Source organism: Phytophthora parasitica, assembly GCF_000247585.1.
Source record: "Phytophthora parasitica INRA-310 unplaced genomic scaffold supercont2.69, whole genome shotgun sequence".
Taxonomy (NCBI): domain Eukaryota; phylum Oomycota; class Peronosporomycetes; order Peronosporales; family Peronosporaceae; genus Phytophthora; species Phytophthora nicotianae.
The window spans coordinates 156120-179430 of record NW_008649055.1 but is presented as its reverse complement, the minus strand read 5'-3'; the positions used below and the strand labels follow the sequence as shown (position 1 = coordinate 179430).

The 23311-nt window shown below is 52.0% G+C and overlaps 9 protein-coding genes across 9 annotated transcripts; 5 read left to right on the top strand and 4 right to left on the bottom strand.

The window, feature by feature from the left end:
• Positions 1 to 123: 123 nt before the first annotated feature.
• PPTG_17612 (hypothetical protein) lies at positions 124 to 895 on the bottom strand (the record flags this gene model as incomplete). Its single annotated transcript, XM_008915279.1, has 2 exons — positions 124 to 356; positions 430 to 895. The coding sequence occupies 2 exons, from the start codon at positions 893 to 895 to the stop codon at positions 124 to 126; spliced, it is 699 nt and encodes a 232-aa protein (XP_008913527.1).
• A 435-nt stretch (positions 896 to 1330) lies between these two features.
• On the bottom strand, positions 1331 to 1837 carry PPTG_17611 (hypothetical protein; the record flags this gene model as incomplete). The annotated part of the gene is made up of 2 exons (XM_008915278.1): positions 1331 to 1598; positions 1638 to 1837. The coding sequence occupies 2 exons, from the start codon at positions 1835 to 1837 to the stop codon at positions 1331 to 1333; spliced, it is 468 nt and encodes a 155-aa protein (XP_008913526.1).
• A 384-nt stretch (positions 1838 to 2221) lies between these two features.
• On the bottom strand, positions 2222 to 3811 carry PPTG_17610 (hypothetical protein; the record flags this gene model as incomplete). The annotated part of the gene is made up of 1 exon (XM_008915277.1): positions 2222 to 3811. The coding sequence occupies one exon, from the start codon at positions 3809 to 3811 to the stop codon at positions 2222 to 2224; it is 1590 nt and encodes a 529-aa protein (XP_008913525.1).
• Positions 3812 to 4447: 636 nt separating this feature from the next.
• Positions 4448 to 5593, top strand: PPTG_17609 (AGC protein kinase; the record flags this gene model as incomplete). The annotated part of the gene is made up of 1 exon (XM_008915276.1): positions 4448 to 5593. The coding sequence occupies one exon, from the start codon at positions 4448 to 4450 to the stop codon at positions 5591 to 5593; it is 1146 nt and encodes a 381-aa protein (XP_008913524.1).
• A 288-nt stretch (positions 5594 to 5881) lies between these two features.
• Positions 5882 to 7522, top strand: PPTG_17608 (hypothetical protein; the record flags this gene model as incomplete). The annotated part of the gene is made up of 1 exon (XM_008915275.1): positions 5882 to 7522. The coding sequence occupies one exon, from the start codon at positions 5882 to 5884 to the stop codon at positions 7520 to 7522; it is 1641 nt and encodes a 546-aa protein (XP_008913523.1).
• A 1824-nt stretch (positions 7523 to 9346) lies between these two features.
• Positions 9347 to 13931, top strand: PPTG_17607 (hypothetical protein). The gene is made up of 2 exons (XM_008915274.1): positions 9347 to 9954; positions 10043 to 13931. The coding sequence occupies exon 2, from the start codon at positions 10201 to 10203 to the stop codon at positions 13765 to 13767; it is 3567 nt and encodes a 1188-aa protein (XP_008913522.1). The 5' UTR covers positions 9347 to 9954; positions 10043 to 10200; the 3' UTR covers positions 13768 to 13931.
• Positions 13932 to 13967: 36 nt separating this feature from the next.
• Positions 13968 to 15886, top strand: PPTG_17606 (hypothetical protein). The gene has a single exon (XM_008915273.1). It carries the CDS (start codon positions 14053 to 14055, stop codon positions 15790 to 15792), a length of 1740 nt encoding a protein of 579 aa, XP_008913521.1. The 5' UTR covers positions 13968 to 14052; the 3' UTR covers positions 15793 to 15886.
• Positions 15828 to 18542, bottom strand: PPTG_17605 (hypothetical protein). The gene has a single exon (XM_008915272.1). The coding sequence runs from the start codon at positions 17789 to 17791 to the stop codon at positions 16424 to 16426; it is 1368 nt and encodes a 455-aa protein (XP_008913520.1). The 5' UTR covers positions 17792 to 18542; the 3' UTR covers positions 15828 to 16423.
• Positions 18168 to 23105, top strand: PPTG_24116 (hypothetical protein; the record flags this gene model as incomplete). The annotated part of the gene is made up of 16 exons (XM_008915271.1): positions 18168 to 18782; positions 18851 to 19072; positions 19147 to 19278; positions 19342 to 19458; positions 19524 to 19884; positions 19951 to 20091; positions 20303 to 20374; positions 20432 to 20615; positions 20684 to 21096; positions 21156 to 21406; positions 21476 to 22216; positions 22286 to 22348; positions 22410 to 22475; positions 22541 to 22690; positions 22753 to 22821; positions 22882 to 23105. 16 exons carry the CDS (start codon positions 18168 to 18170, stop codon positions 23041 to 23043), a joined length of 3759 nt encoding a protein of 1252 aa, XP_008913519.1. The 3' UTR covers positions 23044 to 23105.
• Between the last annotated feature and the right edge of the window lie 206 nt (positions 23106 to 23311).

Here is a 23311-nt window from a genome sequence, read left to right as displayed (position 1 = left end):
GTCGGTGCTCTGCTTACTGCGTAGCACCTCTTCCACAATAATAAGAGTGTCGAGCGAGCGTCTGGAGATCTTCTCCAGAGTCCGTGTCGTGCTCGTGTTGTTACTGATGACGCGCAAGGAAGCTCACATGTGTAGCCCCAGATAGAACATCTGCTGGTCGTGCTCCTTCTCGAACTTCTCCACCATCGTCTTGACAAATTCTTCTGTAAGCTCGGTTACCGGTACGTTCAGCTCTCGGCAGAGCTCAAGTACCCGCTCACCTCCAGTCAAGGCATCCTCTGGTGTATCCACGGTGTCGAGACAGATAATATGAAGCTGTTTGGTCTTGAAACTTAGTCGAATCCGCATCTGAATGTCTAATGCACAACAGTCACGTTAGCAAATCCGCAAGTAGACATGGATAATAATGATCGAGGCCAACTGCCTTACCTTCCAGCACGGTGAGGAACATGGCGTAGTCCAGACACACGACGACGTCGATATCCATGAGCTGCTTGTTGCTGAGGCTTTGCCAGCGCTCCGGTGCCTTCTTAAGTGGGATGTCTCGCTCCAGAATCTGAAGGACGCCGTTGCCTGTGAACAGCGCGGCATCCTCCTTCTCCAAGATGCTGTGCATGACCGAGTAGGGCGTGAGGAACTTGAAGGTGCGCGCGTCGGAGATGGTTTTGCCTGGGAACGTCACCTGACGTCCAGCGCCATAGGAACAAACGCGCAGTCCTGCGGTGTTTAGAATCTCGTGGGCGGCGGCGCTGCGGTTCACGTTGTTGGCGCACACCATGGCGAACATGGGACATGGGCTGGGCTCGCTGCTCTGCATATCGTTGGTCTTGCTTTGCTTCTTCTTTTTGTCTCTCTTGCTCTTACCTTCTTTGCGGCTGAATAGGAACTGAAGCATGTGAACTTCAAAGCCGTAGCAGTAAAAGGGCGACAGAAACCGATTGCACGCCCCACTGTCGCAGTATTACGCGCCCAGGAAGCGTAGGATTCTGGGCGTGGAGGTGTCTCTGTTCTCAAGCGTTTTGTTGGCCTGCAGCGCCACACCGAAGAGAATCTCCACGTTTCGGTCAGTTGGCGTTCCCACGTCAGGCTCGACGTGTTCACTGCCGAATTGAAAGTGAGGGTACAGCTGGAAAATCGAACACTACGGATACACTTGAGCAAAAGTATGTTATTGAAGGCAACATTGTTGTGTTGATCCAAGCCCATTGAAGGTCAAGGGCCGACTCAAGGCAACGAAGTCAAGGTTGAAAGAACGAATACATTTGTTAGTGATTTCTCTCGCTCATCTTTGTCTGACAACAATCACAGTCAACTTCAACATGCAACCCATTCAAGGCAGCTCTTGAGCCGGGGGCTGGTCGGGCAACACGCTCTGCTTGGCGCCATGGGCCTTAGCTTGATCCTCGGCGACATCGGAGGACGTGCGCTTCCAGGCCTGCTCAAAGGTCTCCACCGTCCCAGACGACACCTTATGATCGTGCGATCCCTCGTTCTGCTCGGACGCGCGTTGCCACGTTGACTCGAGGGCGCAGGTGCCGATCTGGCGCTTGTGCTGCGCCTTCAGTCGCCCCGCTGAGTCCTCATTGCGGCGGCGGGCGCTGTTCACGCGGTCATCTGCGGTCAGACACGTGCTTTACGCGTACGTGAAGAAGGAGTAGCCATCCTTGGTCTTGGACTTGGGCGGCGACACGTTCGGAGGCACCTGCGTGTCCATGAGCTTCGCGCCGACGGGAAGGTCGTCGAAGAAGTTGCTGGCCATCGACTTCACAGTAGGTAAGTCCTCAGTCTCCATCTCTTCTTCTTCACCCTCCTGCTCTTGCTGGGCAGTCTCCACCATCGGTTCGTCCTCACTCGGATGTTGAGTGCGTGAGTGAGGGAAGAAAAGAGTCCAGCCACTCCAGCGGCGACACCAAATCCCAGTTCGAACGGAGCATTTTCGACACGACTTGCTTGCTCCAGTGCATTTTGGCAACTGGCAAACCTAAGCAAAGATACTACGTCGCAAATGAGACCAGACGCTGGCAGCTTCAACTCTGCTAGATATCCTAGCGGCAGTTGGGGATTCTTCATTCGAGAATGTCTTCCTAACCGAGCGACATGGTAATAGAGCGAACTGAGGCAAGGTCCAGCAGTTTCCACCATGATATAGATAAATTTTGCAGTTATGTCCTGCATGCTCGACCAGCTATCATCCTGGTTTTTCCTAAATCGACGACGTCATTCATGTTGCTGGTGCGAACTGACGCGGCTTTGGACGCCACTGCACGGCGCCCTGGGTGACTGGACGAATGAGCTTCACGATCGGTCCATCCACGCGATTCTCCTCGTCCGGAAGATACAAAATCAATGTATTGTCCACGTCCAGTTTGGCCCATAGTTTCTGATCAGACGTCACAATGTGCACGAGATGCATCTTCTTCTCCTTGTCCCATTGCATCACACGAGCACGTTGCCACTCCTCCTGCGCCTTGGGTAAATAGTCCACGACAGCACCTACCACGTGCCTCCCCTTTGGAAAGTCTGGCAGACCCAGTCGCTCATGAAGCGATGGAGGCGGAAAAGTAATTGGCCGTTGCGTGTTTATACTTTGAACCACCATAGCGGGCGGAGCGTAAGCGTTTGCAGTGATTTTGGCCCCCGCGAACGTCTTGCGGTCAATATCACTTGGAGGAGTGGAAACTGCGGAAAAGAGAGAAGGCCCGAAGTGAAGGGTAGCAGAAGCGCCTAGTAATTGCTGCTGACAGTGCAAATACGGCGTCGACTCCAGCACGAAAGCGTAGCGTTCAGCGTCAGTGTAGTGAGGCGTGTCGAGGTCGTCTGCGTCAAAGTCCTCGTCGATCGAGTACTCGCTCATAATCTCTTCCACTAGGTCTTCATCACTGATCCAGCGCTTCGCTCCAGGAATGCGCGAGGTGGGCAAGTGCTTATCACAGTACACGCCAAGCAGGTTGCCTTCGTTGCCGATCATAAGTCCGGCGTCGGCTGCGCATTGCGGGTGTACACCCACATTACAGCCTTCCGCCTCACAGATAACTGAGGCGCCGCCACGCTTCCGACAGATAGCACACAGGTATCTGAATCTCCCGTTCTCGATCTCTTCGAAGCCGTCCACCGGTTCCATACTGGGTACATCTCTCATAATTAGTTCTGGAATGGCGAGCGCACACAGCACGTGCACCCATTTCTGTTCGTCAGCGGAGGACGACTCCGACATGGCCAGAGGCTTGAGTGGCCCACCGTATTGCATGCAGACCGCACACATGAGCTGTCTACCTAGTAGACACGACGGACATCGCCACGGACCGTCGTCCTGTTCGCGCAAGACCACGCCGAAGCATTCTTCGTGGATTCGGACTGGACACGCGTCGTTGCCGCAGTAGAGCACACGACCACAAGACCAAAGGCCCTCGCAGATGCTGCAGTTCTCCTTGGGCACGAAATGGGGCACGTAGCAGTCGTCCACGTATTGACGTAGCTGGCGCAACAGCTCGACGTCTGCGTGGTCCAGCCGGAAGCCGCACTGCAACTGGATGGCGTCAGAATCCTCCTTACTGGGCATGGTCTTCTGCTCTTGCTGCTGCTGCGCCTCCCAGGGCAACACGCGCTGTTCGTGCGGCAGTAACTCCCGCATCTCGAGTACTTTAACATAATTGCGAATGAGAAGCAGCACGCCCGGAAGGTCGGGCGGCGCCAGGTTAGAGATGTCCACAGCTAGTTGACGCCGCTGGTCCCATGTTGGGTGCGTCGGGAACGCGCGGTTGATGTTCGAGGACGTAGCGTCGCTCTCGCCTTCGTATAGATCGTCTGCCATTGCTGCTCGGCGTTCTTGGTCTCAAAGGACTTGGCTAACATCGCAACGTCTATGCACCATCGATGTGCCGTACATCAAAATCAGTCCCAGGCGGTATGCCGTTTCACAGGCTTTTTTTTAGCAATCGAGCCAGCACCAATAGGCATCTGGGTTTTGGGATGTTTTTGAGATCATAAAACCCTGTTATTTTTGGCTATTTTAGTTCATAAAGCCCCCAAATGACGGTTTTTATGAACCATAACCTGCGGAGGTTTCTACGGATTTAAAGACCCACGTCGAGCCAGAGGGAGGGAGAGGAGATCGGACCATCAAGGGCCAGACAGAGGACGGAGAGCACTGTGGCAATATCCAGAGGCGACCAGCGAGCAACTCGAGTGGCGCCAGATACAGCCGAGTGTTCAGGGCGGAAAGTAGCCAAGCCGGACGACATCACGAGAAAGTGCACGATCACTTTGGCGTTGCAGCGATAGCGAGTGAGACGTACTTAAGCACCATCGCCGTCGCCGTCGCCGTGTTGTGTGGCCGCTGAGACTCGTCGCGTGCTTCATTGCGCCAGTTCCCGTTCTTTTGAGCGTAGAGTACGTTATTCCTCTCGTCTTAGGAATCTACTAGACACAGACACAGACAACAGAGACCATGAGCTCCCTCGACGAAGCCCCCGCGTCTGACAACGGCGCGCTGGCCAAGGAGCTCAATGCGCTCGTGGAGAGCACCAACTTCGACGACAAGATCTGCCTCGAGGACTTCACGCTCATCCGCGTGATCGGTAAGGGCTCGTTCGGCAAGGTAACGCTCGTGCGCAAGAAGAACAACAGCAAAGTCTTCGCCATGAAGATCCTGACCAAGTCCCACTTGCTCAAGCGAAAGCAGGTGGAGCACACCAAGACTGAGCGTCGTGTGCTCAGTGTGGCCAGTCACCCGTTTATCGTGGGGCTGCACTACGCTTTCCAAACCGAGGCCAAGCTCTACTTCGTGCTCGACTACTGTCCCGGTGGAGAGCTCTTCTTCCACCTCTCACGTATGGGCAAGTTCGACGAGGAGATGGCGCGCTTTTACGCCGCAGAACTCGTGGTCGCACTCGAGCACCTGCACTCTCTGGGTGTCGTTTATCGCGATCTCAAACCCGAGAACATTCTGCTGGACGAGATGGGCCACATCAAGCTGGCAGACTTCGGACTGGCCAAGGACGAGGTTACTGAGATTGACAGCGGCGCCACGTCGCTATGCGGTACACCCGAGTACCTGGCACCGGAAGTATTGGCTCGCAAAGGCCATGGCACAGCTGTGGACTGGTGGGGACTGGGCATGGTGCTGTACGAGATGCTAACGGGTCTGCCGCCTTGGTACACTCGCAATCGACAAGAACTGTTCGCTCGCATCCGTGAGGCTCCACTGGAGATCCCGACGTATCTGAGTCGTGACGCGGCTTCGCTGATTCAGTCGCTGCTGCATCGCGAGCCCGAGAAGCGTCTGGGCAGTCGCGGTGCTAGCGATGTCAAGGCACACCGTTTCTTCCGCTCAGTGGACTGGGACGGCCTGTTGTGGGCCGAGCCGCCCTTCAAGCCGTCAGACCCGCAGTCTAAGGAGGAGGGAGACACATCCAACTTCGACAAGGAGTTCACGGAGTTGCCCGTTAGTGGCACACCTTTGAGTAGATCGGCGGGCGGCTCTGGTCTACCGAAGAGCATGTTCACAGGCTTTACATACGAGGCGCCGACGCTGTCGTACGGTTCCAACACATCCCAATCGAAGGTCGATGTGTCCTCCACCCCGTATATTTAGGTAGAGCAAGCCAACAAGAGCTTTCGTTGCTGTTCAAGGCCCACTGGTACGTGTTGTTTATCCGGGTGTATGGGATTCTACCGGGGACACGTGATCCCAGCGACTGGCTGGAGACGGAGCTGCTGAAGGACAGGAACAACCAAGCGAGCAGCAACGAGTGAAGCTGCAGCAAGTACGTAGCAATATGTTGCGTTTTGTGTCGAGCTTGTGGACGCGACGTTAACGGGCGCGTCTTGGAGGTAGACACATCAACGCAGGATGTCCCTTTAATAAATAGAGCGTTAGAAAATGCAAATGACGCGCACACAGCAAGCACTAAGCCATACCTCATGTTACATGGCTCTGCCCTCGACTACCAAATTACCATACAAACATCAAGTCAATCGTAACATTTCGGCATTGGTTGGCACAGAAACTCATTGTCAGAGGCAGATGGCTGCAACTGCTCCTGCCTTCAACGCGTGCGGCGTGCGCGTAGCCCAGGATCCCGTCAAGGGCAAGGTGGTCTACAGTGAGCGCACCTTCCAGCCTGGCCAGGTCATCTTCAGCGAGTTGGCATTCGTGGCAGCTCCATGGAGCACAGATCTATGCGGCGGATGCGAAGAGCTCCGATCGGCCTCGGCCATTGCCGCCATCAATCCATCGACAGACACCCGCCACCGCTGCCACTGTGAGCGCACTGGTGCACCCAAGATCATGTACTCACCGAGACTGCAGGACAATGTGGGCCGCCGCAATGTGGTGGTAGGTATCATGAAGACCATCGACGGCATTGAGGAGGTGGACCGCGCGCGTTGCATCCTCAAATGTCTGGCCATGTACGAGCACGACGCTCATGCACTGGATGAAGTGCTGGGTCTCACTTGTGCCGGACAGGAGCGAGTGATGAACGCAGCCTTGCAATTGCGTCGGCAGCTACCAGATATCTTCCCCGCGGGCTTCACGGACAAGCAGATGGCTACACTCATTGGCGTGCTTAACACCAACTCGCACGAGCTGGAGAACCTCGGAGGCTCTGGGCTGTTCCTGTCGGCGTGCCGCATGGAGCACAACTGCATACCCAACTGCAGCTTCACGACGTTTGACTCCACTCTCTGGATGACCGCCATTCGCCCCATTGCACCAGGAGACGCGCTCTCCATCGACTACGGCAACTTCTTCTACCGCCCGACGCCTGAGCGCCAGGAATCGCTGCTGGAGTCGTATGGCTTTGTCTGTACATGCGAGGCCTGCGTCTCACTGCCGGATCCGACGCGTGCTGTTCGTTGTCCGGCCGGAAACTGTCCACAGGGTGTCATGCTGCCGTGTCCTGTGCGAACCAACGCTGCCAGCATTCAACCGAACCAGTTGCAGTTTGAGTGGCGTTGTCAGACCTGCGGTAAAGTCGCAGATACAGCGGAGCAAACGCAGATCTTGGCGGCGGAGCAGGAGCTTCTGGAGAACGGATTTCCCGAGAGTCTTGATGAGGTCGATGCCGTGGTGCACCGCGGTGTGCTGCACGAGCGTCACTACTTGCTCTTCTGGGCGTTGGATAACATCGGCTGCGACGCTGCTGCTGTCACTGCCTTCCAGGCCGAGGCGCTGATGGCGCAGCACCGTCGCGTGCTGGCTCAGATCTGGGAGCGCATTATCACCTACATGAACGTGGTGGTTCCGACGGCTCACCATGAGAAGACCATTTACTACGACAACTTAGCGCAGGTCCAAGTGGTGCTCGGCGATCTGAAAGCCGCCAGTGAAGCGTATGCACGTGCGTACGAGGTCTCATGTGTGGTCAGCGGCACAGACTGCTCCCCGACGCGCAAACTGCAGCGCTTGATGGAGAAGCCCCCACAGACGGCCGAAGAACTACGGCAGCTATACGCAGCGGAGGCACAGCACCGCCGGCGCCCTGCCAGCGAGGCCGACGACGAAGACATGGAGGAGTGATCTTTGTCGACGCAGCGATAGATTTTTGGGTAGTAGGTAGGAGCTGCTAATTGCATTCGTGGCGCAACGAGGATATTTAGTTCGTCTTGCTCCATGTTGCTGTTCTTCATGTTGTGGTCGTCGTGCAAACAGCACTCTCGATACCATGGTCTCAATAATCATCCGCGAGGTACAATTCACAGCGAAGCTGCCGCTCGTGATTCAAGAGGATACACCCGTGAGGCTAAACCGAATTCGACGAGAGTAACAGCGGAAGAAGAAGGATCCTCCATCGTGTGAGCAGCCGCGAGGATTCAAGCGCATGCGTCTCTCCCTGCTTTAGCTTCTAGAGAGACTGGTCAAGTCCAGTAGCAATGGTTGCTCTTCTGCCGCTACCAGCCTTCCTGGTGGTGCAACAAGCGGACACGGGATGACTCATGCCAGCGACGTGTTCAAGCAAACACCTGCAGTCCAGACAAGTCCAGTCGAGCTGAAGTATCGCCGCGTCGAAGAGCTCCTCTTGTGCATTTAATCCCCTATTCATGAGAATACATCTTCCGTACAGAGGGGTTAAACGGTAGAAAGTTTCAAAAGCAGACGCGTACCACTCTTGGCTGATCCCATCGGTGATGGCCATCGCAGTGGTTGCCATTGGCGAACACTTCGACTCGAGGTTTGAGCTCAGCTCGAGACTGTAGTGTACCTCGTATTCTGGCCTTGTCGGCTCTCGGTATTGAAGCGTCGCATTCACACATTCAAGTCCCCACTTCGCGACGCAAATTGAAGCCCAAAGTTTTAAACTGCCAAGACTCGGCGGGATCCACAAAATACAAATGCAGTTTCACAGCGTTTCTCGCGTGGAGGTGCGATAGTTATGAAATTGGATACATCAATGAACATCTACCTAAATGAAGTTGTGCGGTGATGAAGGAGCGGAATCTGCTCGACGCCCGAGCCACGGTGAATCGTTGTCAGCGATGAAAGGCAACCAGGCTGTCGACAGGCGTCCGAAAAAGTTGTCGCAATCGCCAGGCTTACAAAAACCAAGTTAAAACAAGTAAAAATCCGCCTATAATAGTCCGTCAAATCTGATATCGATAAATGATAGTTATGTGTAACACACGGAGTTACACCTTGGCAGTGACTTGAAAATTGAAATCCAGTCAAACCTACATGCCTCGTTATTCACTGACCTGCGATATCAAATATATAAATGTATACATAGTATCATGTTTCCAAATGCTGTCTCCTCTCTATGGCCCGGCTGTGCGCTGACCGATCTTCCTGGATCCCACTCTGGCACTATTTTACCTCGTTTGAACGACTTCCCGATTCGACCTATGACATCACTTTCATATTGGAGCTCAGTGTATCAACAGGACCCCGTGCTTATGTGGCTGTTCGCGGCCATCAGCCTGGCCATCGCGACGCCATGTTTCCGCGCGTGGCTCGAGGCGCTGTTCGCCGAGCTCTCCATCATCTTCTTCACGTACCTCCGACTGGTTTCCGCCGGCCTCACCTTGGTGTTGCTGCTGGCTCTGGCCTTCCACTGCCGCCGCTTCTTGCGTAGTCGTCGCGTCGCCAAGCGACAGCCCTCGACTTACGAGGCAAATGAGGCCTCGCCCTTCACTGCCTCTAAGACAGGAATCGCCCGGGTGCAGTGGCGACGCGGCACCAGACGCCGCGCGCTGATGCTGCGTGTCAAGAGCACGACCACCGAGATCGCAGGCAGCGGCTTCTACCCGCCGCAGCTTTGGACCTCGGCGCTCTTCGCACTCGCCATGCTGCCCATCATCAACAGTGTCGTCGTAGGGGGCGGCAGGGGTCAGCCCTCGTCCAGTTTCCGCGCTCTCAAAAGTGAGACGGCCCAGACGTCCTTCGACGCCGACGCCGCGGCTCTCGTGACGCTGCAACAACAACTGACGACGTGTAAGTTCTCGGGAGGGAACAACTGCCTTGACGACGTCACCAGTATCTCTGTGTTGGGGGCCTATAAACAGGAAACTGGATACTGCGCAGCCTTCGACGCTGCCTACGTGAACGTGACGGCTGGTGCGGCACTGCCTGCCCAGTATTTTCCTATTGGAGTGGAGGAGGCTTATGCTCAAGGATTTACTAATAACTTTTCGGCCTGGTCCGAGACCAACCAGGAGAAGTTCCAAATGGACTGCCCATTGTTGTACAACGAGACTGTAATTGGAGAAGGAGAAGAGCTGCTCTGCTGCACGGAGACGCAGTACGAAATGCTGAGTTTGCAGGTCCGTGAATTACCTGGACAGTGCACGTCTTGTAAGGAAAATCTGCGCAATTTATGGTGCCAATTCACGTGCCATCCGAGCAACAGTTTGTTCCTGGATGTGAAGCAGGTTCGGCTTATGGAGGGAGACGCTGATCACGCGGACGAGGTCTTTCCTGCTATTGAGGAGGCCACGTACTATGTGGGCAGCGATATGGTGCGTGATTTACACGACTTTTGTGAGGCAGACACGGGATTTATGCCATTAGTGTGCGGTCTGAACGAGGACAATTGCTCGACGACAGGTACAGATATACTGGAGTATCTAGGAGCATACAGCTTTAACGGTGTGGGGTCACCGTCTCAAGTGAACTTCACGACGAAGGAGCAATTATCAGAGACGGAACAAGAAGAGAAGATCTGTCCCTGTGGCAGTTCGAATACGACTGGATGCTTCGCGCCGATGGATTCACTGCTTAACTCGTGTGTGGATACGTGCGGCTCGATGTGTGCAGTGAGTGCAGACGACAGCAGAGGATACGAAGTGGCTTGCTACAGCGCCGGCAGTACATCGGCTGATGTAAGCACGGACAGCATGAATACCACCAGTCTTCCAGACAAGATCGAGTCGCTACTGTCTGACTTGATGTCTCGTGCTGAAACTGGTAGCTTTGAAGTGCTGAACTACGTTCTGGCTGTTCTCGCATTCCTTGCAGCTACCGCATTGGCACTCGGGTTCGCGTACTCTACTCGGTATGGCAAGAGGAAGCGACAGTCCGTGTTAAATGACCCTGTGAACGAGTTTATGGGTTCTGGTATGTTGTCAATGATCAACCTGGATCAACTGAAGGGTATTGGGCGCTGGGATGATCGCCTAACCCAGCTACTGAAACGATGGGGTGACTTTGTGGCCATGGGGAACCACCCGCTCTACATTATTCTACTGTCGTTGATGCTTGTGGTGTGCTGCTCTAGTGGCCTAGCGCGCTTGGAAGTGGAGACAGACTCGTTGAAGTTGTGGGTCACAGAGGGCAGCACTGTGTTCCAAGAGAGGACGCGCTTCAATGAGATGCTCGGACCTGTGGATCGACTGGAGCGCTTGGTGCTCGTAGCAAAAGATGGCGGTGCAGTGACTCGACCGAGTTACCTCAAGGAGGCCATCCGTTTACAACAAGTCGTTGCGAATGAGGTCACATCGAACAGCGTTATGTTGAGTGAGATCTGCGTCAAAGATGCTGAGAACTCGCCTTGTCAAGTGAATGCCGTGACGCAATATTTCCAGAACAACATGGAGCACTTCGAAGTGTATGAGACTTACGGTCTGGTAGGTAAACACTTGACGAACTGTGCTAATGCTCCTGAACGAGCCGATGCTGCGGTGTGCAGTGAGTTACAAGCGCAACTTAACGCCTCTGGCTCGTCGCTTCCAACCAGTATGAGCGACTGCCCGTGTGTATCATCGTTTGGTATGCCAATGTCTGAGTTACAGGAGTATCTGGGTGGGTTTACATTGGACGATAACTCGATAGACACCAGCACGTATCTGGAACAAGCGACGACTCTGTTTTCGACTGCTATGGTGATGAACCATCAGGACGAGACCAAAAACGCAGATGCTATTGCTTGGGAGCGTTCGTTTATCGCTCGGATGGAGGAAGAGGCTAAGGACAATGCTCTATACGACATTTACTATGCTGCTGAGACGTCAGCAGACGACGAATTTGCCGCTGCTTCCAACTTGGACATCGTATTCAAGGCTGGGACTGCAGCGTTTCTCTTTATGTTTGTATACGTGGTCATTGGCCTGAACCACTGGAAGGTGGACCGTCGTTTCTTCCATTCGTCGAAGATCGGAGTGGGTTTTATGGGTGTTTCATGCATTCTAATGGCAGTGGGTGGAACATTGGGGATTTTGGCGTGGACTGGTGCGAAGCTCCAGATTGTGACGCTTGTGGTGTTGCCGTTGGTGACGCTCGCGATCGGGACGGGCAACATCTTCTTGATCCTGCATGCTGTTGACTTGAAACAGGAAGAATTGAAGATGGAGCAACGATCGCTGTTTGTTGGGCTGGAAGACAACGACTTTGGTATCCATGAGATCACGTGCGTTCTACTGTGTGAAGCTGTTGGCCACATTGGCCCCAGTATGATCCTGACGGCCATGTGCGAGTGCTGTATCGTTGCCTTTGCTGCATATTCAGCGATGCCCGCGGCGCAGTGGTTGGCTGGATCACTGGTACTTGGACTTGCAGCCAGCTTTACTCTGCAGATGACCTTGCTCCTCGCCATTGTAGCGCTGGACAAGCGTCGTGAGTTGAGTGGCACGTACGATGTGATCTGTTGCAAGCGCGCTTCATTTGCTCGCCGTCCATGTCTCTCGGAGGATGAGACTACAACTACGACACAGAACTCATCGTTCCCAGGGAGCGCGTTCTCCATGCCTGATCTGAATCTGATGAAGCGCTGTGTTACGGGCTACGTGCATGTGCTACTGAAGAAGGTTTCCAAGGTTCTTGTGCTCCTCGTATTCGGCGCTTGCTCTCTGGTGGCCATCGTGGCGATTGAGACGATGGATCGCGGTCTGTCGCCTACCTCGTTCATCCCAACTGATTCGTATCTGCATTCGTACTACCGTGCTGTGGACGAGAACGATCTGTCAAGGAAGGAGTTCCCTGTCTATTTCGTGGTTGAAGCTGGTTACGGTAACAACCGTGAGAATTTCAATGATCTTGCCAATGATGCAGCAACTCAGAGCAAATTCTGTTCCTCGAAGGAAATCTGCGACGACCTGTCGATCCCGAACATCCTCAACGCGTTGGCAGCGCATGGAGACCGTAACGTCGTGTACTTCAAAGACGACGTTGTTGGCTCCTGGCTGGATGATTTCTGGGGATTTGTCAAACCGGACAGTGAATGCTGTCGTGTTGACCCGAAGAATGACTATGCGTACTCTCCTCTTCGTCCTGAAGAGAGCAGTGCTGAGTATATTCTGGAACGCGCCTCAGTGGCGCCATCGTGTCTGAATGATGCAAGTGACGCGTTGTCGGTGCCTCAAGAATCGTTCATGTCGTTGGTCAGTATGTTCTCGACTGCTGCCACGGGACCGCTTTGCACATATGCAGCTGGCACGCGGTACCATGGACAGCTCAGTATCGATAACGGACCTATTCCAGCTATGAGCAGCAGGGCAACTGTGACGATGAATGGCACTGGCTACGGCAACGATGTGACTGCGTTTGCCTACAAGGTTTTAAGCACCACTGAGGCTTCGTCTACGATTTCTGGCAGTCAAGAGGGGGCGGTGACGGCGTATTCTCAGGCTCAATACATCGCCAAGTGGATCAGTGACGAGACTGGTGTCGATGTGTGGGTATACTCGCCAGCATACGTCTACTTGGACCAGTTCCACTCAATCCGTCGCTCTGCGTATGTTGTCGTTGGTCTCGGACTTGCTGTGGTGCTGGTATTACAATGTGTGGCTCTGGGAAGTTACGGCTATGGAATTGCAGTGACGTTCATTGCAGCACTTACGGTTGTCCAAGTCGCTGGTTTGATGATGCCGATGGGTGTGCCTCTCAACTCACTGTCGATTGTGAGTCTCTCGATTGCTGTGACGTTCTCTGTGGGCTTCTCCAGTCACTTCGCTCGTCTATTTGCCAAGGCTCGTACCATCACAGATGACTCGGGTTATGCTCCAACGGGAGATGCCTGTGTGAAGAAAGTTTTGACGAAGCTATTGGCCTCATGGACTCTTGGTGTCGCTCTCTCGAAGTTCGTTGCCATCGCTGCACTTGCACTGGTGGCTACTCCTGTGTTTGAGCCGGCAGGTAACTGCTTCTTCCGTACACTGATGGCCGCTGCGGTGTGCTCCTGGCTTAACGGTGCGGTGCTGCTTCCTGTGGTTCTCAGCGTCGCAGTTGATGCAACTGAAGGTCGTGTGCGTGATGTGAAGCCTACGAACGAGGAAGGAGGCGAATATTCACGTGAGAGTCCCTTGTCATCGTACCACAACGCGCCTCTGACCAAGTAAGTGCGGGTACCTCATGCATATTACGAGAAAACGAGAACGCTGGAAATGGTCTCCACATGAACAAGAAAGGAATCCCATGTGTACATTTTGGCTCTGGGCAACCAAAGCAAGGCAAAATAGTGGAGAACTGTCTAACAGCATGAATGTATTTTATATTTTGCACCTTTTTTTTCTCGAAGAGCTCAAAAATAGTCGTGCCAATTTTACATCACTTCCAACTTGCAATCCTCATTTAGGTTAACGCAACCTCTAACTCCTTCGAGTTGACCAAGTAGCTTTGTTGCTATGAGTAACCCGCCCACGACAAGTGGCGCCATGTCCAACATGTTCAGTCCTCGTACTACCAATGGCAACAGCAATCGCTATCACCTGCCGAGCAGTGGCGCTCGTACACCGCGTGTGTTTCCACCGGATTTACACAGTATTCCTCTGAGCCCGTCACGACTGGAGAGTCCAATGTTTCGAGAACGTGTGTCAGCTCTGATGCAACAAGGAGACACATACGCCAAGCGGCTGGACAGCGAACGCCGTCGATCTGTCGACCTGGAAGCCACTTTGCGAGCGTTGCGAGTCGAGCATTTCGAAGCGCGTAAGGCGCTTAGTGAAGCCACAAACACACAGCTCTGTGCCGCTACGACGGAGCTCAAGTCGATTCGAACACTAGAAAGTCGTCTGGATAAGGTGCTTACACGCTACAACGAAGTATGCAACACGAACAAGGCACTTCGCGAACAAATTCAATCTTTACGTCGTGAAAAAGTTCAACAAGCTGCAGTACTCGATAAACTGGAGAGGGAGACAGCACAGACCCAAGGAGAAGCTGCTCAGGTGGCACAAGCGTCCCAGGCCGCAAGTGATGCAAGAGATCGAGCCAACAGACAGAGCGAAGCACTGCGAAACCAGCTAGCAGAAGATGGCAACAACTTTGAGTCTGGATGGATCGAGAAGACCAGTCAATTGGCGGAAGATCGTGCCATGATCCGTGATATTCCACGCTTACGTACGCCTAAAAGTCCTTCTCGACCACACTTTGTCAACAGCGCCAACCCAGGGATTGCTAGCTCGCCGTTGCCTAGTAATACGTCAGGTCGGTCACTTCCTGGTGGCTTTAAGCTGCTGTCAACACCAGATATTAAACTGCGCGACGAGACTCACAAGAACGAGCGACTGCTACACGAAAAAGCGAACGACTTGCAGAAACAGAGTGAGCGGTTGAGAGTGGCTCAGGATGGTCTGGCCAAGATCAAGCGAAAGACTGGGGAGAAGGATTCTCAGGCGCTAGCGGCTGCTCTGATTGCCGCTGAAGAGAAGAACTTTTCACTGTTCAATATGATCAACGAACTGAGTACCGAGATGGAGGCTCTAGAAGTGGAAAACAACGCGCTTGAAGCCCAGGTAAACGAACAGACTCGTGATGGTTCTATGGGGTCGGCGGAGGATGCAAGACGACGTGCACTCAAGCAACAATTAGAGGACCAGATTGAGAAATCTCGGCAGAAAGTTGCACGCCTAGAAGCTCGTCATAGTGAAGCTGCAGAAGCTGCGGAGGTGATGAAAACTGGCGCTATGGGACTTTTCCACAAGTTACAAGGACCTAATGATGAAGCGTTTGCGACGCAGTTGTCCACACATGGCGTCACTGACATCTCGATGGCTCAGTTACTGGGACTTATTGAGCAGCGTGTTGGCGAATTAGTTGATATTCACAATATTGCTACGAATGCACCAGCTGCAGCGGCGTTAGGAGCGCATCATCCGGCTATGAAGGTTGATGTGGGAGGTCATGAAGGCGGTCACACTCGCCACTCGCGTAACGGTGATCGTTCTCGTGGCGGGGGCGTTGCTACCACAACTGGTGCATTGCTACGACCTACACCACCCACTGCGGATGACTTTGGCGATTCAGACAACGATGATCCGCAGCAGGACGATGTACTGCGACCGTGCAAGATCTCGGATATTCAAGAGAAGACTGCTGCGGCAGTAGGTCGACGGAAAGAGAAGCAGATTCGTGCCAAGAGATAGAAGGGCTGTGATAGGTAGTAGACTTAGGAGGTTTGCGCTTCAACACGTTTGTTTTTCACAATAGTTGTAGTAATCTTGACAGCACTCGTCGCATTATTCTTTTATCGCCTTCTTCTCTCTGAGCCTAGAGCTGCAGACTACTTGTACACTGGGCGGTATTTCGCTCTTTGAACCCAGTTCTGGAACTTCGCTGAAGAACTCTTGCTTGATTCTATCAGGTGTTTTAGAAAGGAGGCTACATTGAATGCCCCTCTTTCTTCTTCCTGGTTACCCTCTCGATTGGACATTTCACGTGCTTCCGGCACTCTTAAAAACGGTTCACCGCCTCTTTCAGCAGACAAACTTGCTTCTGACGGCAGCGTGCTCTTGGCGCTGGCCAAGGCGTTAGAGCTGGCAACGAGAATGGCAGCACCAACTACGATCCGAAGAAGGACAGACCCATACTTGATCCGGAATATTGACGGCGAATACAGAGCAACTCGAGTCCTGCAGATATATGCGGAATAGAAATCTTACCAATACTACTAGTACTCTTATCATAAGCGCACAAAGACTTCTCCAACCATCAAGATTACGCTACCGATCTTGTTGCTAATCCTCTTACCTTTAGCTTTTTAAGTTGCTTTTGTGCCTAACCGGACTTGCTGGTGCTGGTATCCTTAATGCCGAACTTATTGATGAGGTGGTCGTAGTAGTCGATGACGTGGTGAGTGTAGGCGCGCTTTTCGGCGTAATCTCCAGGCATGAACGAGCGCTTGAAGCCTGTCAACAGGATCTGACGCAGCTCGTGGGGAGTGAGCTCAAAGGCGTCACATGCCAGTCGCACCTCACGCATCATGTTCGTGTGGGACACTGTGCAGTTGTCTGTGCACAGACTAACGGCCAGTTTGCTCGTCAGCATGTCACGCAGCGGGTGGTTCCTGGCATCAAGCTCCATATCGGGCGTCGTCTGCAAGTTACTGGACAGACAGACTTCAAGACACGTCCTGGAGTTGCCCAGGTACTGCACGAGGTCGTGGCAGTACGTTTTGCGCTGTTCCTCATCCAGATCGGGTTTCTCAATGGTGTCATGACGGAACAAATGCAAGCCGTGTCCAATTCTCTCGGCGTGGAGGTCCGTGATGGCCTCAAAAATGCTCTCAGGACCGTAACCTTCACCCGCGTGCACTGTTTTGTGCATGAATTTCTTGTGTGCAAAGGCGAAGGCTTCTACGTGGTCGTGAGCTGGGTACCCTCTCTCAGCTCCAGCGATATCCAGAGCCACAACAGGCACACCATGCTCCATCTTGGTAGCATACGCCTGTGTGATCAGCGCCATGGACGCTAGGCCATACAGACGGTGAGGATCCTCATGACGATGCACATCGCAGAATTGTTTGTAGTACGGACCAAACGCCGGCGTGAAGAACCGCATGGCACACACAATGATACCGTAGGCGAACCGAGGTGCCAAACCAGAGATAACATCCTGATCTTTCGCGTTAAACTCGTCGGTGGCGCGTTTCAGACCGCGATTGACACTGAGCAAAACTTCTTCGAGTGGCAATTCGCCTGGCACCGCGTTGAGTTGCGGAGCGAAGCGGGTCTCGAAGTATCGGACGCCCAAAGCGAACTGGTCACAAGCCTGTTCGTACGCGACGCGCTCCAGCGCTTCACTGGTTCGCAACACGGCTGAAGCGTACGAGAAGCAGACGAGATATTCCTCTAGAGAGTCATACGTCTCTTTGAACACGTCGCGGTTGAGCTGTTCAGCGTCGTAAGTGGGGAGCTCCACGCCCTGTTGATTGGCCAAATCGATGAGTGTTTGGGGGCGAAGACAACCATCCAAGTGACAGTGAAGATCCGTCTTGGGCACGAGGCGCAGGAACTCGTCGGGGAACGTCTCGTTCTTGGGGAACTGGCGCAGTTTGGCGGATGACATGGCGCGGAAGTGGAGAGCGGAGGGCGACTTGAGCACGGAGCGGAAGAACCGAGTGTGACGAAGAACGGAGAGCGTCATTTGGGTGACGAGTGGTGAAAAAAATATCGGGAGATTTTTCTTTTATCAATACTATTGATTCAATAGTGAGAGGAAGTGGATAAAGAAACTGCGATCCCTGAATGCGAGCTTTGAACTTGCAAATTCTCCAGCTTCAAGGAGCGTTGTGCGGACTGACGAATGTGAGTCAAAGCACTGTCTTGAAGGCACACAAGGACACGGGTCATGAAGGCTCACAAGAACACGAGCAACAGGCAGCATTTTGCATGGACAACACGAAACAAAATGGGAGAGGTGGTTCACTTTCTGCGAATTTCATCTAAATCCCAAATGCAAAAAAGTTTTTTCCAACACAAAATTTCGCATCAGGTTGAAGAAGGTCTAATCTTCGACCGCCATGCGCGCCTCGGACGACGCCAAGCGCAAGCGTTCGCCGCCGCCGCCGCCCACACTCCCTCCTTCTCCTCCGTCTCCTTCAGTTGACGGATCAACCGACCCCAATTCCCCGCAGAGGAAGCGCAACAAATGGGCGCGTCTGCTGCTCCGAGAGCTCTACGATTTGGGCTTCAACGACGCCGCCGCCGCCCTGGAGCGTGAGGCCTGCGTGCAACTGCGGTCCAGTGTCATGAAGAAGCTGCAGAATCTTGTTGCTAGTCGCCAATGGGACGAGGCGCTGCAGCTCGTGATGAAAACAGGGGACGAACGCGAGCAGCTCCAGATGAAATCGACTCTGGCAGCTCGTGAGGCGGCGCTGCTGCTGCTACAGCGCAAATTCATCGATTTTCTACTACTCAAACAGCTACCAGAAGCTTTGCGCACTTTTCAGGAAGAAATTTTGCCACTGTGTGAGCCAAGCGAGGCAGAAGTGAAGCAATTGGCCGAACTTTTGCTCTGTAGAGACGCAGACGAGATGAAACAGCGAACCTCGAGGCCCTGGCAGGACGATGAGCTGCAATTAAAGCTCGAAGAACTGGTCAGTCCAGAGGAAATTATACCCGAGGGAGCATTGCGCGTGAGTATGAATTTTAGGATACTTTTTGGTGACAAATATTGTCCTGACTGGTGTTTTATAACTACTAGAGAATCGTGCAGGACGTGGAATTGCAGACGCCGCCGCCTATGATGATGGGACAAGTTGCAGGGGACTGTGTGGAGGTCCTCACGAGTCACAAGAACGACGTGTGGGAGCTGGCCTTCTCTCCAGATGGAGAAATGTTGGCATCAGCGTCAAGTGATGGGTCTGTGGTGCTCTGGGAGATCAAATGGAAGGAAGAAGCGGTGGGATTCAGTCTGACAATGGAGGTGGGACGATGAAAGTATTGATAGTGTTTATTGGTACTTGCCTGAGCTGGTCTGACTGGGTTTGTTACTTGTAGCTGAAGACAGAAACTCTCCATGTGCTGCAGAGTCTCGAGGGACCAGCAGATTGCCTCGCATGGTCCCCGGACAGTCGATTTTTGCTCTCGAGTGGGAGTCGCTCCAGTACGATACAACTCTGGGATCGAACGGTCTGCTCACGAGTCCTTTTAGTTGATTGTTATAGCACTTACCAACAGTTTTGCTGCCTGTAGAGTGGACTGTGCGAGAAGCGCTTCCAGCATCCAGGGGGAGTGGTCACAAAGATGCAGTGGTTGTCTTGTGGGGACCAATTCGTAAGCGGTAGTGCAGACAAGTCTCTCGTTCTATGGGTATGATTTCCTAAAAAAAAAAAAGAGGTAATCTTACACACTACTAACGCTTAGTTATGCTGTAGAATGCAAACGAGAACTCCATCGCGTATCAATGGAGTGGACGGAGGGTACTGGATGTCGTTGTTCACCCACACGATAGCAAAGTGTTTGTGCTCATTTCAGGCTACGAAATCCGCGTGTACGATGTCGCTCACAAGTCAGACGAGCTGTTCATCGAAGCGGATAACGTCATGTCGTGTCTCACTATATCCCCCTCTGGGAAGTTCTTGTTAGTAAATTTCGTCAAACAAGAGCAACTCACGTGTATCGAGATCGCGACGGGCTCCGTTGTAGCCAAGTACCATGGAATTCGCGAGCAGCGATACGTGCTTCGTCCTTGTTTCATTGGAGCTCATAGTGAACTGGTTGCCTCTGGAAGTGAAGGTACGAAGATTCTATTGATTAAATAGTGGAATAGCTTAAACTTTTTCATTCTTTTTGTCTATGCAGACGGGAAGATACACGTGTGGCAACGGGATAATGGGAAGCTGGCAGCTGAGCTGGATGGACACTCAAGCGTCGTGAATGTGGTGGTCCGGCATCCAGTGCATGCGAGCGTGATGGCTAGTGCAAGTGACGACAAGACCGTACGTTTGTGGTCACTCAGGTCTTTGGAGTAAGGAAAATGAAGCGTCAACGCTTGAGCGGTGTTTCTGTCTCATTGCAACGGAGCCCGCCAAGATTATCAGGCTGGAATCATTTTTTTTTTCACTTCCTTTGATTAAATTTATTAAAGCTGATCGAATTTGATTTGATCAAGGAAATTGCTCATTCAGTAGTTCCTCAATTATTTTTTTTATAGTATGGAAGCAAAATAACGGTCATGGTGTCGCCTCATTACGAAAGGATTCGACAGCTATGCAGGCCACCTACGGTGAGATGATTTGAAATGGTTCCATTCAGTTTGACACAATTAACGATTTTCTTGCAGATACATGGCAGCGTGCGTACTCTGTCGAGCATTTTAATAAACTCTGTCGAGGCGAGCGACGTATGCAGAATAATGCAGTTGGTCGACTCTGTCTTCGCTCTCTTCGATTGTTCAAGCAACTACCCAATTCTCCTGTTACGTGGCTTTATCTCATGATACTGGGGTCATTGGCAGCAGTCTACGGGTAATATTAACGCTCGCATTCTTTAGTTCTTAACACATTTTAATTACCTAACACTCTTGATACTGCAGACTTTTATTTGACGGGTGGGTTCGTGCGCTACTGGAACTACGAGATTACATAATTAAGTCTGCTGGAGAATACTCGTTCGGTGCGTTTATCATCTGGACAATGTGGTGTGTCGGATTCGGCATGCTCGCGACTTGTTGTGGTTACTACATTTCCCCAGCTTCGGACGGATCTGGTATCCCGACAATGCGTGGATTATTTGCTGGAGTCTTTCAAAATCCAGGAGATACGCTGTCGTTCCGAACGCTGGTTGCAAGATCGATAGGGACGGTACTATCATCGGCTTCTGCTCTCTCAGTTGGTCGCTCTGGCCCATTCACACACATTATGGCCATAATTGGCTATTTGATGGGGAAGATTTCAATATTCCAACGAGTAAATTACGGACAGCAAAACTATAACTTCATCCGTGCAGGTAAGTGTCTTTTGTTCCCTTCTGTAGCTTATATTGATCAAGTATTGGTGTTGTGGAAGCGGTGGCATGTGGTGTGACTGCAAGTTTTGGGTCACCATTGGGCGGAGTCTTGTTCGGCATCGAAGTGACTGCGAAGTACTACGAGATCAAGTGTCTGTGGGAAGGAATCATTTGCTCTTCTTTCTGTATCTTGGTATTCAACATTATCACCTTCACGAAGAGTGAGGTTCTATTTGAACGCACGAAATTTACCGGTTTCGATATGGACGAGGAAATCTTTGCCTTTGTGCTGCTGGGCATCATCACAGGAGTGAGTGATTATTTCTTAAATTCCCTTGACAATGAAGCGAGCTAACAGGTCTGTTTTTATATTTTCTAGATTGGCGCTGGTCTGTACTGCAAAATGGCGCTGGTTCTACGACGAATACAGGCTCGACTTCTCGAGAGATTCCGTCTCACTAAACCGTCCATTCAGTGTCGAATTTTTCACGTTGTCTCGATCTGCTTGACTACTGCACTTATTTCCTTCCCGTTTGGAATTATGCGGATCCCGGATAGAGTCATGATCAACGAATTGTTTCGAGACCAGACGTTGAGCTTCCCACAATGGACTCAATTCTCTGATAGTAAACACGTCACTCTTGTGATTTACATTGTTTTGAAGCTATTCATCAGCATTCTTCCGTGTGGAGCTCCTCTTTCTTGTGGCGTCTTTGGACCGTTATTTACCATGGGCGCAGCAGTTGGCCGCTATTACGGAGAAACTCTTATGGAATTATGGAGTCCACATCAATCTCCAGCCACCTACGCAGTCGTCGGTGCCGCTTGCTTTGCCGCCTCTGCAACACAGACAGTTTCTACTGCGGTCATTTTCTTCGAGTTAACAGGGCAACTCAGTCACATGGTTCCAGTCATGGTGGCTTGTATCGCGGCGTATTTCGTGAGTGGGATAATCACTCCTTCAATTTACGATATTTTAGCGAGTTGGGCTGGAATGAACTCGGTTTGCTACGATTTCAATGAGCACGTACTGAGTCAAAAAGCTGCCAAGGATTATATGGCCACGGTTCCAGTTATATTCACGCGTGACACCACGTATGAGGAGGCAATTCAGGCTCTGGTATGTCTATAGATGAATTGTGATGATGAGAACAGAATGGGTATAACTGAAGCGCATTTTACTTACTAGAACACATTCAAGAAAGAAGAATACTTTCCAGTTTGTGACAATGCTGAAAACAAATTGCTGATGGTAAGCTAGTCTGTGTGGTCTAATTTATGTCATAGATAACCATTAAGTGCTGTTCACATAGGGATGCCTTCGACGTTATGACCTGGAAGTTGGAATTGCTCGATTCCTTGCTATTCATCGCAGTGGGGTACACATTCCTTTTCCTTCACTTGTGCTTTAACTCTGGACTGATACTGTATTTTCTTGGTACAGAAGGAGGAATCGAAGAACGCGCAAGTATCGACGAAGATCCAGAATTTGATATCTCAAGTTCTCGACATTGACAAGAAGAAAAGCGCGACAGTAGATAATGTGTCTCTGCTAAACTTTCAACCAAAAGAAACTCCAACGACGTCCAGCATGGTACGAACAACAAGTGACGTTCTTCCCCCTAATGGTGCAATAACTGATGTGGACTCTTGCAGTTGGAGCTAGGTCCGCCGTTCGACGAGTACGAGTTCACATCAATCCCGGTCGAGAGTTATCCTCCTCAGGTGCTACAAGGAATGAAGTATGTCGTGCTCTACATGATACTAACTGTTACACTTTTACAGGTGGGTGAAGACGTCAATTTGTATCGTGTACACAAGTTGGCCTCCATTTCCAGTTGGACACAGGTATACGTCGTCAAGTTTGGCAAGTTACAAGGTGTGATCCATCTCGATTCATCGCTCACCAAGCTACGCAAGGAAGACGTTCCTATACGTTTCTCGTAGACGTAACAAAATATCTGATCATTTTCGTATCCTCAATACCAATTCTTGATATCTTAAGCAGCGAAACGCTCTAGTTACCAACCGTCTCTCCATATCCATTGTCCAGATCGCACACGTAAGCATGCGTGCAAACTACGGTGAGTATCAAACTAGTAGGGCTTGATTAATCCTGAAAGACGCCTTGTGGTGGTAACTACTGCAGATACCTGGCAACGTGCCACCTCCGTGGATCACTTCAATGATCTTCTGCAAGAGAGACGTCGACTCG